Consider the following 16233-nt stretch of genomic DNA (forward strand, 5'->3'; position numbering starts at 1 on the left):
TTTAAATATTCGCGCTCTGTCCAGGCTGTAACACCATGGTCGATCATCGATAATCGCCATCAAAAAGACAACGCCATGATAACAGTTATAAGTTTGTTGACAATGATTGATGTTTGTATGTTTAATTTTAAAAAATCTTAATAAAGTGAATGCATTTAAGAATACCGGTTTGTATACACTAAAGTTGGCGAAGCCAGATGTTTTAGTATCTACGTTGTTGGTTAATATCAAGGAATGTTAACATATGAAGTGTATTTCCATATGTCAGATTAATATTTTCATCATCGTGATTAATAAAAGAGCAGAATAAATAAATAAATAAATAAATAAATAACCAATTTACAGATTGAGTCTGCAGGGGTATTTGATCTTTACATATCTGTTTGCACATCTCGCAGTAGTTAAAAGAGATGAGTTGGCGGAGGGTCGGTGTTGGGTGAGTATAGGATGAAGTTATATGGCATTGCAAGAAGTCTACATCTTAAATACATATGTGTCAGGTTCTCAATAGCATTAAATCAATTTTGATCCAAGATGATATGTGAAAATATAGGAAGACTTTACAAATTTGCATGCTTAACTGTTAGCTATTCTACTATCACAGTCCTTTTAGTAAGATTTATTAGTACATTCTTTGCATTTCGACGAGATTTATTTCTTGCAAAAACAGTCTGGCTTCGTTTTCAACAACAATTTCTCATCTCAAGCCTATCGCTGTACAAGGAGGAGCATTGATCCTCTGAAAGACAAAGCACCTTCCTTCATCTATGAAGGGGTGGATGTACCGCAGAGAATGATTCACGATACTAATGGTATGGAAAAAAATGGGAAGTTAGATTTTAGTATAGAGAGCTTATCTTAACTATAAACTGAAGAAGAAAAAAAAAAAAACAGACATTGTTTTATTGATGGAATTTCAGTCCTTTAACATACGGAACCTCATTACTACAAGTAGCATCTTTCAGTCCTTTAACATACGGAACCTCATTACTACAATTAGCACCTTTGAGTCCTTTAACATACGGAACCTCATTACTACAATTAGCACCTTTGAGTCCTTTAACATACGGAACCTCATTACTACAATTAGCACCTGCCTCTTTAGTAAGGAATTGAAATCACACGCTTTAAATAAGAAAATGCGGTGGGTCATATGGTTATCTCTACACAGATGCTGTCATCTAGGATGCATTCATGCTGATAAATATAGATTTTAACATGATTACCGAGAAATCTAAAGTTTATTGAATTTTTACTATCATGGTGTTTGCATAGATTTACTTTGGGAACTGAATTAGTACCGTGAATCCAGAAATTTCTCTCCGTAATCTTTTTTTTCCGGTGAAAATAATGAAACGTTCATCCAATTACTGGGAAAATTTGCATAAAGGAGAACAAAAGAAGAGCCACACCGTTCTCAAAATCAGTCAACTGTAAGAAACTCTCTCTCTCTCTCTTGGGGTGGGGGGAGTGGCCGAGTGGTCTAAAGCGCTCACTGTTACCGATAACTGCCATCTCACATCTGTCTGCGTGGGTTCGAGTCTCGGGCTCGGTCAATGTGGGTACACGAGAAAGCTTGCCAGTAGCTTCCCGTGGGTCAGTGGTTCTTTCCAGGGTTTTCCCTGGTTCTTCCTCCACCATTTTACTGGCTGCCATGCATAGCCTATATTGTGCTGAAAATGGCGTACCCTACAACAACAACAAACAACAATTCCCTCTCTCCGTTCTCCATCTCACCAAAAAGTGGGCATTCAGGCAGTTAAGCGGTAATGTACAGTATGTAACTTGCTTTGACATATCCGAATACAATTCCAGATCTTGTTTTATCATTGCCCAAAAGGATCATCTATCACCCTCATTGTCAATGTCCCTTTTCTCAACCGCACGGGAAGCCAGAGAAACCCGACCCAAGCTAATCCGCGAATATCTTATTTCATTGTGGAGACTAGACGTTCACTGTGAATCAGCACTGTGCGTGATTATCGTTGTATAGAAAACTAGCTGTTGTATTCTCTCTCTCTCTCTCTCTCTCTCTCTCACACACACACACACACCCCTATTAAAGATGTTGGGGTAGGCTGTTTTTGTACGTTCAGATCTGCATACACGAAGTTTCGCGTTGTTATTAACAGACAATATGTGCTTGTATAAACGCATGTTTTTCAGCTTGAACTATTGAATATTTAATAAATAATTCATGTGTCAATTTCAGATGCGTTGATTGAGATGAAATTTAACCCATGATCAGGTATATAAATATTAATGTTTATATTCACTATATATCATTTGGGTATAAACACTAAGAATATACTCTTTTCGTGAGGCCAGAAGTAAACTTGTTGAACGCAAAGCATTTTTTAAAAATCGTGATATGTTTTTATCTTTTTCAGAAATTATGTTCGCTAAATAACTTGTATTTCCGTCTTTATGCAAAGTTAATTTTCAATGCAGCTTTTGCGTTCAATGCAGAGAACATCATTGTTATTACGCCCTATTTAACTTAAGGTACTACTAGTTCTGTTTCGTTCCTGAAACTTTTGTATCTCTCTTTCTAAGTTACGATTTCAACTCCTCCAGTTTTATCGACTATTAATTTTACCATCATGAACCCTTAGTTCTTACTTTTTCGAAAATATCCATTACTGTCATGAATATAACAAGCATCCTATAGAAATGGAATGTGACCTGGTATGCCTGTGTTGCCACCTTGTGGTATCAAGAGAATAAAGTTCCCCTGATCTCTTACGTCCAACAATATCGCCATTTATTTAGGTGTGTCATCGCTTATCACTGCGTCTTATATATATATATATATATATATATATATATATATATATATATATATATATATATATATATATATATATATATATATATATATATATATATAGTTTAATAAATTATTAGTTGGAGATTACAAGAGGTACAATATCTTTTTTTTAAATATTAAACATATGTAAGGGGCCTTCGGTAGATCCTTGGGGCAAACTAGCTCTAATACACATCTCTGAAAACACTCCTGGAAGTATCAATGTCTTCTGCTTTTGAAATAGCCAGTAAGCCATTTGGCTTCCTGTGTGATACGAGCTGCATTCAACTTGTGAACGAGTTCTTTTATACCATACTCGGTCCAAAGTTTTACACGTGTCGCAAGATTTATATTGTCGAAAAGAATATGTTTAAATATAATTTATTTCATAAAATTGTAATTGGAGGTTACAAGAGTTACAATATAGAAAGTAATGGATTAGAACGAAAACCATTGGATTTCATATTATTTTCCTTTTACAAAATACAAAAGTTACAATTATGTATGAATATACGGCGGACGAAAATAAGTTTTAATGAAAAAAAAATAATATTTTATTTAATAGTCAACATGAAGATTCTCTTGGTTAAACATTACTATTTAGCCCAGGTATATAAAGCAGGAGAATGAAGGGGGGGGGGGGAGGGGTAAGGTGAAAAACGAGGATAAAGAAAATAAAGAAGTTATAAGAAAAATTCTCAAGTTAAATGTGGCAAACATAATGTAGAAAGTTGAGCAAATATAGAGAAAGAAAACGGAGGACAAAATGAAGTAAATACAAAAAGTAACGAAAAAGAGAGCTTTTCTTCAGTATGCAGTATAAATATAACTTAAAGCAATGCATTTCACAACAATCGGATAGCTTCCGAATCTTGGGAGTTGATTTTACATCAACAGTATTAAATACATGTATAAACTCGGTTGGAGTATTACAGTGGACTAAGAAAGCCAGCAGGTGTGCAAATAACAATATTTTGAAAGGAATTTAGGTATCAAAGCTCACATTTTGGATATTCTAAAGCATGGGTTATTTTGTTACAGCATCGATTACTTTAAACTTGGAGTTGCCATTGTTTAATTTATCTTTTCACTCACGTGATCATGTGACGTGTCATTCGGATCTGACCCTCGTCGGCAGGATTACACCGACTTTGTGAGGAAGAGTTATTATTGCTTAAACTTATCAGAACTATTTAAACTTTTCCAATTCTCTAATGGCATAATACATGAAAAAACATTCTTATCTGACATAATGGTGAAAGATATGTGAAATTTTGTTCAGTGTTTTAATTGTTCAGCTTAATTTTCACTGCCCTTCACAGTTCCCACATCTTAGCCGTCCAATGCGGAAACACTGTAACGTCATCTAAAATGTTGCTCAAAACGCCTTCTCGTATTTAGGACAAATTCCTAATGTTATGCAAATAGACGTCAACTCATAAATCCATCCATCGATCCTTCTATCCACCAATTAACGGACAGATATAAAAATATAAATTTTAATAATAATAATAATGATAATAATAATATTGATAATATAACCTCATCCAACAGCGACAATTACACACCTTCAAAAATAATTGCTAGTACTACTTCTGCTACTACTACTAGTTCATACAGTCACTTTATTTCCATTCTTTCTGGATGTATTCTATAATTCACTGTATAAAAGTAGGAGAGTTCAAGCGTTCGTGAACAAAGCATTATCGTTATTGTCGTCAGCATCTTCTTAATTCTTCTAATATACAAAATGGTGAAAAATATATTCATAAAAATTCATATTGGTTCATCAAAAAAACATCCATTAATATTGTGACGATAACTCATTGAAGATGCAGTTCGTTCGTTACAAATAATAGTGCATGACCTTGTCTACCATTGTGCACTGCCTTGATCATCAACGTACACTACGGCAAGCACTAGTGATGCTAAATTAGTCCACTCATTGTTCACTTGTTAGATCACTCTTAGCACACACGGGTGCAAGGTTTCGTATAGGCGTAACGTGAGAAGTATTCATTTATACGATTAAAGCCGAAGAAACTGCTTAGTGTGATTTCTTTTTAAAAACTAATATTTTCTCGTTGGCACTGGATATGATTGCCTACTCCAGCAAACCTCCCCAGTTCTCGCGGGATTGAAGACATTTGGGCATGCGCACAAAGAGTTTGAAACGGGTCCATTGGAATCAGGCACCCTTTTTAAAGAAATAAATCTGAGGATTAGAAATTATGGACCTATTCGTGTAATGAGAGAAGACCCCAATCGACTGTCAGTTAACTACAATTTATTGACAAGACACACAATCGGGCGGAACGTTCCAGAACACCAGTTTTAATGATAAGGTCCATCTGTGGGATAATTTGACAGTGGCATTTGTAGAAATATAAAGAACTTTCTTAAGTAAAAATGAATGTGATTAAAATACATCTTCAACAGGACCGGATTAGGGCCTCTTGGGGGCCCACGGTACAGCCAACATATGGGCCCATAACTATCCTGCCTTGTCCATAGATATGGTTACAGTACTATTAACAACACTGCCTGTGAAATCAGACGATAATATACGGGGCCCCTTGAGCCTCGGGGGCCCTGGGCACGGTGCCCACTTTACCCTATGGATAATTCGGCCCAGATCTTCAACATGTAATTGAGTCCTGGAATGAATATGATCCTACGTCACACGTTTCCTTTGTATAATGTCGTAACCTAGAGGATAACGTATTTTTTTTTTAGATTTTTGTTGCTGTTGTTGACGTTTTGAGCTCAGTTTCAAACAAACCAAGAGATTTATAGTTATTAAGATCGGTGGTTACAGGTTGTTTAAATTATATTTCGAGAGTCATACAATGTGAATATAGACACCAAAAATATACTTCAGCTATCAAGATTAGACTAAGTCCGTACAAATAACATGCAAACCCACCCACCCACCCCACCCCAAAAAAAAAAAAAAAAAAAAAAAAAAAAACAACAGCATGCAGCAGCATACGGCGATATGCCGATGAAAATGGATGACTTCCAATATCTTAGAGGTGCTCGGCTCCGCGTATTTTGCCTGACCTCAAAGCGTGATCATACATACCGCTCAAGGAAGGTAGACCTTTTGTTTTATCACAAATACAGGACACTAGTTTCGGCGGTTCTAACTGGGAAATTTTATGTGAGGTCATAATAAAAAGAAGATATTTGTATCTCTTCGCATTGGAATAATGTTGCTGAAAAATTCCGGCGACCAGGCATAGGGCATATTTTAAGATTAAATCAAAGCAACATACGTACGTAATTTGAGAGTGAATTCGTACCCAACCAATCGCATCGTCATCTACTAAAACATGTTTCAACCTACATAAGACACTCAGTCAGAATCAGTAAAATCGCGTCAAACCGGAACAGACCGGAATTGTGTGACATATCTTTCGTAATATACATTTGCACTTTTGTATTTATAGCGAGAAAAGCGAAAGTATTTGTAAATAACAGATCCATATACGAAAACTGAAATAGATAATAGAGTCAACTTCTTCGAGCTAACTTTAGTTTCTGCATATAGACTGATCAGTGAAATGGAAAGGTTTTTGTCTTTAACGGCGTATTGGATTTTGGTTAACTGTTTAACAATCATTTTCATCATCCACATCAGTTATGGTAAGTTGTAAAAAGTCTGTCTGTATGTCTGTCTGTCTGTCTGTCTGTCTCTCTCTCTCCATATTTATACATCTCTTTGGGAGAAAACAAATTTCATTTGTTAAACTTTGGATTTTTCTTATATTTAATAACCTTGTTTTCTTTGCTGAAACTTATTGACGCCAGACTTTTGTAATGTTGACTCCATTGCATTATTTTCTTGCTATTGGGGTTAGAATCTGATATTGCTTATAGGTGTGTCCGCAAATGCGCTAGTGTCTAAATGTTCATAACTTTGGATCTTGATATTATTTTCTTGTGATCTTGTGTATGCATACGCGCGACTTCATACTTATTTCAGAATGAGGAGTTAGAGTAGATAGCAGGAGGGAGTTGTGTGAAAATGTTAAAAGTATCGAATTCAAATAGTGAAAACTGAGACAAAACATGTCAAAATCCGACTTTACTGTTATTAAAAGTTAACAATAATTTTCGCAGAAATTTCTTACAAGATAAATTTCAGACACAATTTATAATGCTCTGTTTGAGGCTTACAAAAAGGATGGTAACTATTAAGTTGGGCCCTTTACTTGAAATATATATATATATATATATATTACGTTCATACAGGTTAGAGAATTTTTAATTCGTACTCTATGGAGATTCGAATTCGAAGCCAGGTCCGCGGGTAAACGGCACCCATCGCCTTGCCTGAACACACGAGTCCATATTCCGTCCCGACTAAGCACACATCACTTAAATATGATGCTACATAGTCGGTGTTATATGCACTCGTGTGTAGCAGACACACTCGCATGACGACCTAGTAATTAATTCTCTATATTACACTGTCCGTGAACTTTCAAAACAAATTTCAACTCGTAAAAGGCTAATCCAGAATACTGCTCATTTTCTTTTATCAGCTTTTTATCATGATGTTGTAATGCCGATACCAATCAATGCCAATCACTCTTAAAGGGTTTTTACTACAGTTTGGACTAAAATACCAAAATGTTTAGACAGATACTTTATGTGTCTTTGTAGTCGTATGTACGAAAAATCCCTCTCCATTCACCTACATACTGTTTTGATGCAGTATAAACAATACATATTTAAAACCACTACGGTGGCCTAGTGGTTAGAGCGTCCGCCTCGGATGCGATATGTCGCGGGTTCGAACCAATCATACCACAGACATATAAAAAAGTGGTACTAACTGTTGCCTCTCTAGGCGCTCAGCGTTAAGAGATTAGTGTTAGGACTGCTCGATCTGGTATCACGAAAATGCGACTAGGTGGGGCATCATGTTACATGTCCGGTGCATGATGCCCCAGTGCTAGACATCACTATAAACTGCCACAACGCAGAGACATCGTAGCGATATAAATCAATTTGTTTTAAAGCTACGTTAAAATTCCAACTCACACACACTCACATACATAAATAACATTTCATGTGCATTATATGAAATATGTTGTTTAATTTCAACACTCTCTTTTGAAGATTGTGTCTATGTTTCTATTTATTAGAACATGGCCCAGCTTACAACTACTAAGACATACAGGTAGGTAGGTAGATAGGTAGGTTGTTGTTGTTGTTGTTGTTGTAGAGTTTAACGCCATTTTTCAGCACAAGATAGGCTATACATGGCGGCTAGTACTAATGGTGGAGGAAGAACCCGGGAAAACCCCGGAAAGAACCACCAACCCACGATAAGCTACTGGCAAACTCTCTCACATACCCACATTGGCCGAAAGGTAGGTAGGTAGGTAGATAGGTAGGTAGGTAGGTAGGTAGATAGATGAACTGACGGGGGGCCCCGAGTGGCAGAGTGGTCTAAAGCGCTCTCCGTTACAGATTACTGCCATATCACCTCTGTCTGCGTGGGTTCGAATCTCGGATTCGGCTAATGTGGGAATGTGAGAAAGCTTGCCAGTAGCTTCTCGTGGGTCGGTGGTTCTTTCCGGGGGTTTTCCCGGGTTCTTCCTCCACCCTTAATACTGGCCGCCATGTATAGCCTATCGTGTGCTGAAAAATGGCGTTAAACCTTACAACAACGAACTGACAGATATATTGGGTTCAAGTTCTATTTTTGTTCTAAAACAGCACTTGCGGGAAAATTTGATCATTGTAGTGGACACTTCAGCAACATTGTGCCTCGCCATTGACAATTAACATAAACGGTTTTTGAAGGCTTAGATGGCAGACCAAGGAAATTTGCGACTTTTTCCGTGAAAAGAAGAATTTCGCGATTGCGATAGTCAAGGTAACTTTGATTATTGCATCATTTCGCTAATAGAAAGCGAGGCTAATGGGTTATATCTTATGTCGGTGTTAAGAAGACATTGATGGACCATAATAACGTAAGATTCTCTATTGACATGAATTGTTATATAATAAAATCACTAAAACGGGTCATAGAATAAATACAGTATAGTAGCAAGGTATTAACGCAAATCCCTGTTCTAATGTGAACACCTCGAGCGCGTGTGACACGCATTATTGAAACTATTGAAACAAAACTCCCTAAGCCAATTGGATTCTTGCCAATAAATTATGTGTAGGGGCTGTCCATTTAGTACGTACGCATGGAGGGGAGAAGGGGGTTAACTCAAATGCATACACTTGCGTATGGTGGGGTGGGTGGGTCTACTGATAATGTACGTACGCATAGGAAATAGGGTGTGTGTGAAACCTCGATAATAATTTGTCTAAGACGTAACCTATTCGACGGTTCAGTCGGCGTTTGAATTTTCGAGGACACTAGACAAACTTTGTATAGTTACGCAGCTAATATATTTAATGCAGCCATACATTCAACGTCGATAGACTATCTGTTTTATTAAACACGTTAATATCTCTGATCGTTTCTGTGTGAATTAAATATAGGCCGTTCTATATAATGGGGGTGGGTGCATCAAGCTTGCGTACGCAGGGTGTATGTGTGTGTGTGTGTAAAAAGTACACATGTTTACAGGGAGGGGTCAAAGCTTTGCCATACTTTTGCGTACGTACTAAATGGATGACCCCTAGCGAGTGATCAAGTTACATATTCAGTGTAACTCTCGTCAGTTGGTTGACTAATAAGGGCATGCTGGAACTAAATATCATATCCAACAGAACAACTGAGTACTTTCGAGAAAAAAAATGTCTTTTATATATTTAATGAGAAATACATTAATTGGTATAAAATACAGAAGGACTTTGGAAATGAAAGTTTGTGAAAGGAAAGGTGATTTCCTCAGATAAATAGGAGTTAAATAATGCAACCGTCGTCTGGGATGTGACTGGCAATATTTTGTTTGGATCCGAGTGTGGACGCTCCCTCCCCATTGATTGAAAGTGATACAGAAGAATCGAAATAACCTAAATAATATGTACGGTATTTACACAAACAGTATATCTCAATTTGAAACAAACAACCAACACAACTTACTTGGAACAAAAAATCACATAAGCTCGTCGCCACACGATAGTTTGCTAATCTGGGGGTGCTTGGTATATAACACAGGTCTTTGTACGCAACTCATTTACAGCAATGTAAAAATAGTAATTACGTAACAATGCAGTCATACAGGCATTTAATCCGCTTAGCCTTGTTTTCGATTTACTCTCATGCACAGGAAACGTACCAAGATTGTTAAAAAGGACATACATGAGGCGAAATTGGGTAGTATTATTTTTTTCGAATTGTGGAATTTATTTGGACATGACTGACATAATTAGAACTTGATTACTGGTCATGTCTATTTTCATCCGTATATTTTTTCCAACAGAAAACACACACACACACACACACGTGTACGATCGTACGTACGTACACACACACATACATACATACATACATACATACATACATACATGAGGCCTTAATGGAGAAAATAAAAGGGGTGTGATAGAATTCATATATCGCCTTCTTCTTTGAGAAGCTGATTGATCCTGATAGCACAGATTTCATCGGCGTTGGGGGCATTTATTTTTTGAAAAATGCATTGTCCTTCATTACTATCAGTCATATGGAAATACTGCATCCACGCTCGGGTTCACACAAAATACTGAAATTCAAATCCCAATTCATAGCGCTCTTTACTGCTTATGTTAATCCGACGCTAATCATTTTCCATTTCACAATTTAACAGCCTTGGAGTTTTTCTCGTCAGTAATTTTCACAACAGGAAACTTAGTCGTCTATAAAAGATTTTAAGGCGCTAACAAAAGTCCAGCTCGATTAAAACAAAATAACATAAAGGATATATAAAGAATCTGCTTATAGATCTTGTTGAGTGGGGGGGGGGGGAGAGGGCGTGGCATTTTTTCTCTAAAAATGTCTTGTACTCCATTAGTTGAAATAATTGCTATCTTTCCTGTCTGTCCACATGTCCTTTACTACTAAGTGAAATGTTCTTCCTTAAACAAAGAGCATACATTTGGCGGTAAAGGAAAATATTCACCACCACAACTCCCGCCCTTTGTGAGAAAGACATCCGCTGGGCGTATAAGAATCAGAGCTACGTTTTGCGTGTTTTTTTAAAAACTTTTCTAGTGTATTAACTACTGGTGACTACTGGTAAGGATTTAATAGTATATTCATGATTTTTTTTTTGTTGCTGCTTTTTTAAAGATTTTTTATTATAAGTGGAAATTCAAGGTAAATGTATATTTCGAGAAGTATCTTTGGATCCAATTTGATACTGAAGTATAATTTACTGTATTTACAATTGATGCAATTTGTTTTTGTTTTGTTTATTATTTTTTATATATAAAAGAAAACAGTCAGCAACATGACATCTCTAGCATTGTTTGTAGACTGAAGGTGACCTTCATTCAGTCACCCACAGAGATCCTTGACAGAAATACAATCCACACACAGAACCCTGCGATTCAACAATAGCAAATCACTGGTAGGATATACTTTCCGCATCATGAGTTGTACTGAATTCACTCTAAGGTCGAAGAGAAAAGCTCCCCCCCCCCCCAAATAAGACCACGTACCACTTATCTTTTGATGCATGCATTTATCATCTCATATTACTTACTTACCTCAGAGTCAAATTTACAGTATATGGTCATGTTTATTTTGCCCGTTCCACAAATTTAACAGAATTCTGTGGCAAATTCAAATTTAGGTCAAACAAATATTCGTGTTTACCATTATTTTGAGTATGGATTATGCAAGCAAGCCAAGAAATCTATGATTAAAATGCTTGTAATATTAAAAATATGAAATTAATTTCCTGTTCTTGATATAAGTTTTCTTATATATAAAGAAATTAAAGTACTTTAGGAAAATAACTACGTCTTCTGTATCAAATTAACCTGTTGGAGAAGGAGATGAAAAGAATGAATCTTCAAATATTAATTTCCTGTTCTTGATATAAATTTTCTTATATATAAAGAAATTAAAGTACTTTAGGAAAATAACTACGTCTTCTGTATCAAATTAACCTGTTGGAGAAGGAGATGAAAAGAATGAATCTTCAAATACTAATATTGAAAAGTGCAAGTATTGTAAATTCTTGAAAATCATTAACCTAAAGTGATCAATGAGTATCTCAATAGAGTTATAAATCGCGCAGAAATAATTTTAAAAAATACCAAGGTTCCGTCACCCACAATCTTTTGTTGTATGTGGTACTCACCCAGACAACACTCATATCCAGCTGCAAGACTCTACTGCAAAGGGTGCACGGGAAACTGACCTTATAGCAAAACTCAGCTGAAGTAATTGAAACAAATACAGGTCACATTGTTAAACTTGTGTGTTTTTATTTTTTTAGGAAAGTGTTGCACTTATCAAGGGGACAAACTAAATAATTTCTTGTGTTTTTAAAAACAGTTAACTTTTATTTAGGCAATATGAGATTGCAAACAACACGTAAGATTTACTTACTTCCAAAACTGAATAGGTCGACAACGTGAAAAACTACGCACCTCCAAACCTAAGATTTGACAAAGGAAGTGCCCCAGTTAGTTTGAACAATTGAAAGTTTTGTAAAACCTCACGTTCACCCTTTTTTAATAGAAGAATTTGACTTAATTTTTACAGTTAATACATTTATCAGACGACATTATCAATTGATGAAAATAAAAAAGGAAAGGGACGAAATGCTTTGAACTATTTTATTACTCTTAACATACATACGTGTTTCGATGACCTAGTTAGCGTAGGGATACTATCCAAATAGTATTGTCAGTCACCTGATAGCAGAGGCGTTTATACTTACACATATTGACCAAGGGGCATTTATACTTAAAGTTGCATTACCCGTCACGAAAAACCTACATCAGCGCAAAACTTCGTAAAGATGTAACGAATGGTCGTAATGACTGAGGGACACGGGTAACATTGCGTGCCTCTTGTAAATTAATGGGTGAGGCACACCAAACATTCTCTGTAGATTTCTATTGTGTTTTCAAATTGGGAACTTATTCTTTGTCACATGTTGTACGTACACCTTCGTGTACTCTTGAACGTCTGCCCTTAAATTCTTGTCTGTCCATATGCTGTTTATTGTGCTACGGGACATTGTAATTCAGTTGAATCTCCTCTACAGCGGAAAGAGGTTAGGTTATAAGATTGGGGACATTGTTACTGAATCAGACCAACATTGTCATTTCCACCACGGTGATACAATGTTAATTTTCGCTTAGAAATATGCGCATTTTAATCCATATATCCAGGCCAATATATGCTTTGACATTAGGACAAGACTAGAAAATTAATTATAGAACGGAATGCTGTAAGAATCGAGTACAATGTTGAGTTCTGGCTAAGGCGATTATCGTCGGGAAGTACGATGCTAGATAAAAAAGATTAATTAAGGCTGTGTTCAAAGCGTGACATTTTGGCACGAAAATATGTTGTTGGTGTTGGTGTTGTAGGGTTTAACGCCATTTTTCAGCACAAGATAGGTTCTACATGGCGGCTAGTATAAATGGTGAAGGAAGAACCCGGGAAAATTGAAGAGAGAACCACTGACCTACGAGAAGCTACTGGCAAGCTTTCGCACATACCCACATTGGCCGAACCCGAGACTCGAACCCACGCAGACAGAAATGAGATGGCAGTGATCCGTAATGGTGAGCGCTTCAGACCGCTCGGCCACGTGTGGCCGCGGCACGAACTGAAAAAAGATATAATACGTGCTGTACCAAAACTATTCGTGAGCACAAGAATTGAATTCATGCTAAAATTGAATGAAAATGATATGCCATAGCTTAACTCCGGACGAGGCATCAAATTTCTTTTTCTTCTTCGTCGCTATCGTTGTCGTCGTCTTCTTCTTCTTAGTAGTAAAAGCAGCAACAATAACGCATCGTGCCAACTTGCATTCATGTGGCTGTCATGGAATTCATATTCACAGATTTAATGTTTTATGGCTGGATAATAGCATTTGTTGATTTGAAAGATTGTTTCGGTTGAAGAATAATTATGTGTTGTGATACCAGCATTCGTCTAAATTCTATTCATAAGATAGGTGAGAGTATTTACTCCTATAGTTTCATATTTAAACAAAGCTTGAACTGGTGTTTGTGTGCAAGGTTCATACGGCGTTGTAACAGTATTCTAAAGTTGACCGTCTACTTTGCAATAAACTGCCGTCGTTTTCTACATAGGCTCGGCATGTTCGTATTAGACAGTGTAAAATTTTTTCCCATTAGACAGTGTAAGATTGTCCCCATTTTCCGACATGTTTGGTTTGAATAGGCTATTGTTCTCTTAAGAGAGGAGTAAACTATTATAATAATTAATGTTATAAGGAACATGATGGACATGATACACGTCTATCCCCCGTACGAATACTGACACTGTGGTAGGATAAATTAATAAGCATTGGTCAGTAAACACATGCTAGTGGAATTACTGACACTGTATTAGGATGTATTAATAAACATGGTCAATAAGCACACGATAATGCAATCACAGATGCTGTCGTAGGATGCATTAAACACACGGTAGTGTGTGGTGTCTGTGTGTGTGTGTGGTATGGATTTTTAACGTAGCTTTAACAATGTTTTAGTCATATCACTACGATGTCTGCAGTGTGGCAGTTTACAGTGATGTAGCTCTAAGGCATCATGCCGCAGACATGCAGCATCATGTCTCACCCAGTCACATTATCCTGACACCAAGCCGAACAGTTCTAACACTAACCTCTTAATTCTGAGTGCTTAGCGAGGCAGCTGTTAATCCCATTGTTTTAAATAAATCTTTGGTATGACTCGGCCGGGGTTCGAACCCGCCAACCCCTGCATCATAGGCAGACGGTTTAACGACTTTGCCGACGCAGCGGTCACAGTTGGCAGTGCTTTTACAGATTGTGTTGAAGGGTTTAAGTCAGGGGTCTCAACTCAAGCCACCCTGAGGGCCGCTTGAGGGCATTTTCGATGGCCCAAGGGCAACACCACCTTTGTTATTCCTCATGACACCTTGTGATGCCAATCATTTTGCGGGCTACAGGATACGGCTTGGTGGGCCGCATGCGACCCGCGGTCCGCGTGTTTGAGACCCCTGGTTTAAGTAATAAACATAGTCAATAAACACACGGTGGTGTAATTGCTGATTCGGTGTTGGATGTTAGGAGTAAACTAGCTGAAACATTAAAGATTTCAAGCTTTTGTTCCAGTAGAAATCGTTATGTAAATTTTGTAACCTCAAAGATTTTTCTGTTTTTTTCTTTGTCATTCCTCTGTTTTATGTTTGCCTTTGTAAAATACTCATTTAGAATCAAAAGTGCTCATGCTAGTTCCGTTATAAATGAATACATTTTAGGGTGCATGCTTCAAAAATAAGTTCACACGAGAACAATTATAATCATTAATATGCAATAATTAATTTGAATTCGTCAGGTGGAGATGGGACACAATGGACATACTACAGGAAACGTAATGATAAAGTATGCCGACTCTTATGGAATGCACGTGCTAGAAGAAAACATACATTACCTTAGTAGAAATGAAATATATAATAATACACGTGTAATGTCATGATGTCAAATGCAGCGCATATGGATATTTTGCATTATTACTTCTTAAATATTTTTTTGATATAAATGATGCGTATAATATACTTTATTAAATATTTGAGCGATCTGATATAAGAAGTGGGAAAATCGTAATAAATATTATCTCTCTCTCTCTCTCTCTCTCTCTCTATATATATATATATATATATATATATATATATATATATATATATATATATATATATATATATATATATATATATATATATATATAATGGCAGTTTGTTGTGTTAATTGAGAAATCGGTACAATAAATCGCACTGTTGTAGAAAATTCTACATTGACAAATAGCATCAGAATAAAATCTAACTAATAGTCCATTATTTGGTTCACTTCTTAACACATTTTAAAATATACTGAAATAATACATGGAAATATTATACAAACCAATTATGTATGAACATGAAAACAAAATATATAATGAGCGTATTAATAGTCCACAATATGGAACAAGAATATGTCTGCATTGACTGGAAAACTGCCAAGCAAAACAAGTGGTAACAGACCCATAGTCAAAATATTTTGGGATGTCATGTGAAAGAAATGAACCAGAAAGTATTATCTCTTGTCCTGAATGGGTCGTCATATCAGCAAAACTTTCTATTATGTCCACTTGGTCATAAATGGAAATTGTGTCGATTTCATGTTCAAGATGATCGTCACAACGGCCGTCTAGAAAATCTTTTTATCAATACTCTTCCTGCATGAAAACCCATATTGAGTTTGGGTTTTCGCAAGAAGACGTTTTATGACGTGTACTTGGTCCTAAAT

At 36.4% G+C, this 16233-nt stretch overlaps 1 protein-coding gene across 2 annotated transcripts in view; it reads left to right on the forward strand.

The window, feature by feature from the left end:
- The first annotated feature begins 6006 nt into the window (after positions 1 to 6006).
- The window catches only part of LOC149800932 (roundabout homolog 1-like), a 29511-nt gene continuing 19284 nt past the window's right edge, over positions 6007 to 16233 (forward strand). Inside the window, exon 1 of one of the 2 annotated variants that reach the window (XM_089954993.1) lies at positions 6007 to 6457. In XM_089954993.1, the coding sequence (XP_089811119.1) occupies positions 6376 to 6457 (82 nt within the window). In that variant the 5' untranslated portion in view covers positions 6007 to 6375. The remainder of the gene's footprint in view (positions 6458 to 16233) is intronic. The other variant, XM_089954992.1, reaches the window with a different exon arrangement.

The sequence above is a fragment of the Sinohyriopsis cumingii genome, chromosome 4, assembly GCF_028554795.1.
Source record: "Sinohyriopsis cumingii isolate HCF-2022 chromosome 4, ASM2855479v2, whole genome shotgun sequence".
Lineage (NCBI taxonomy): Eukaryota > Metazoa > Mollusca > Bivalvia > Unionida > Unionidae > Sinohyriopsis > Sinohyriopsis cumingii.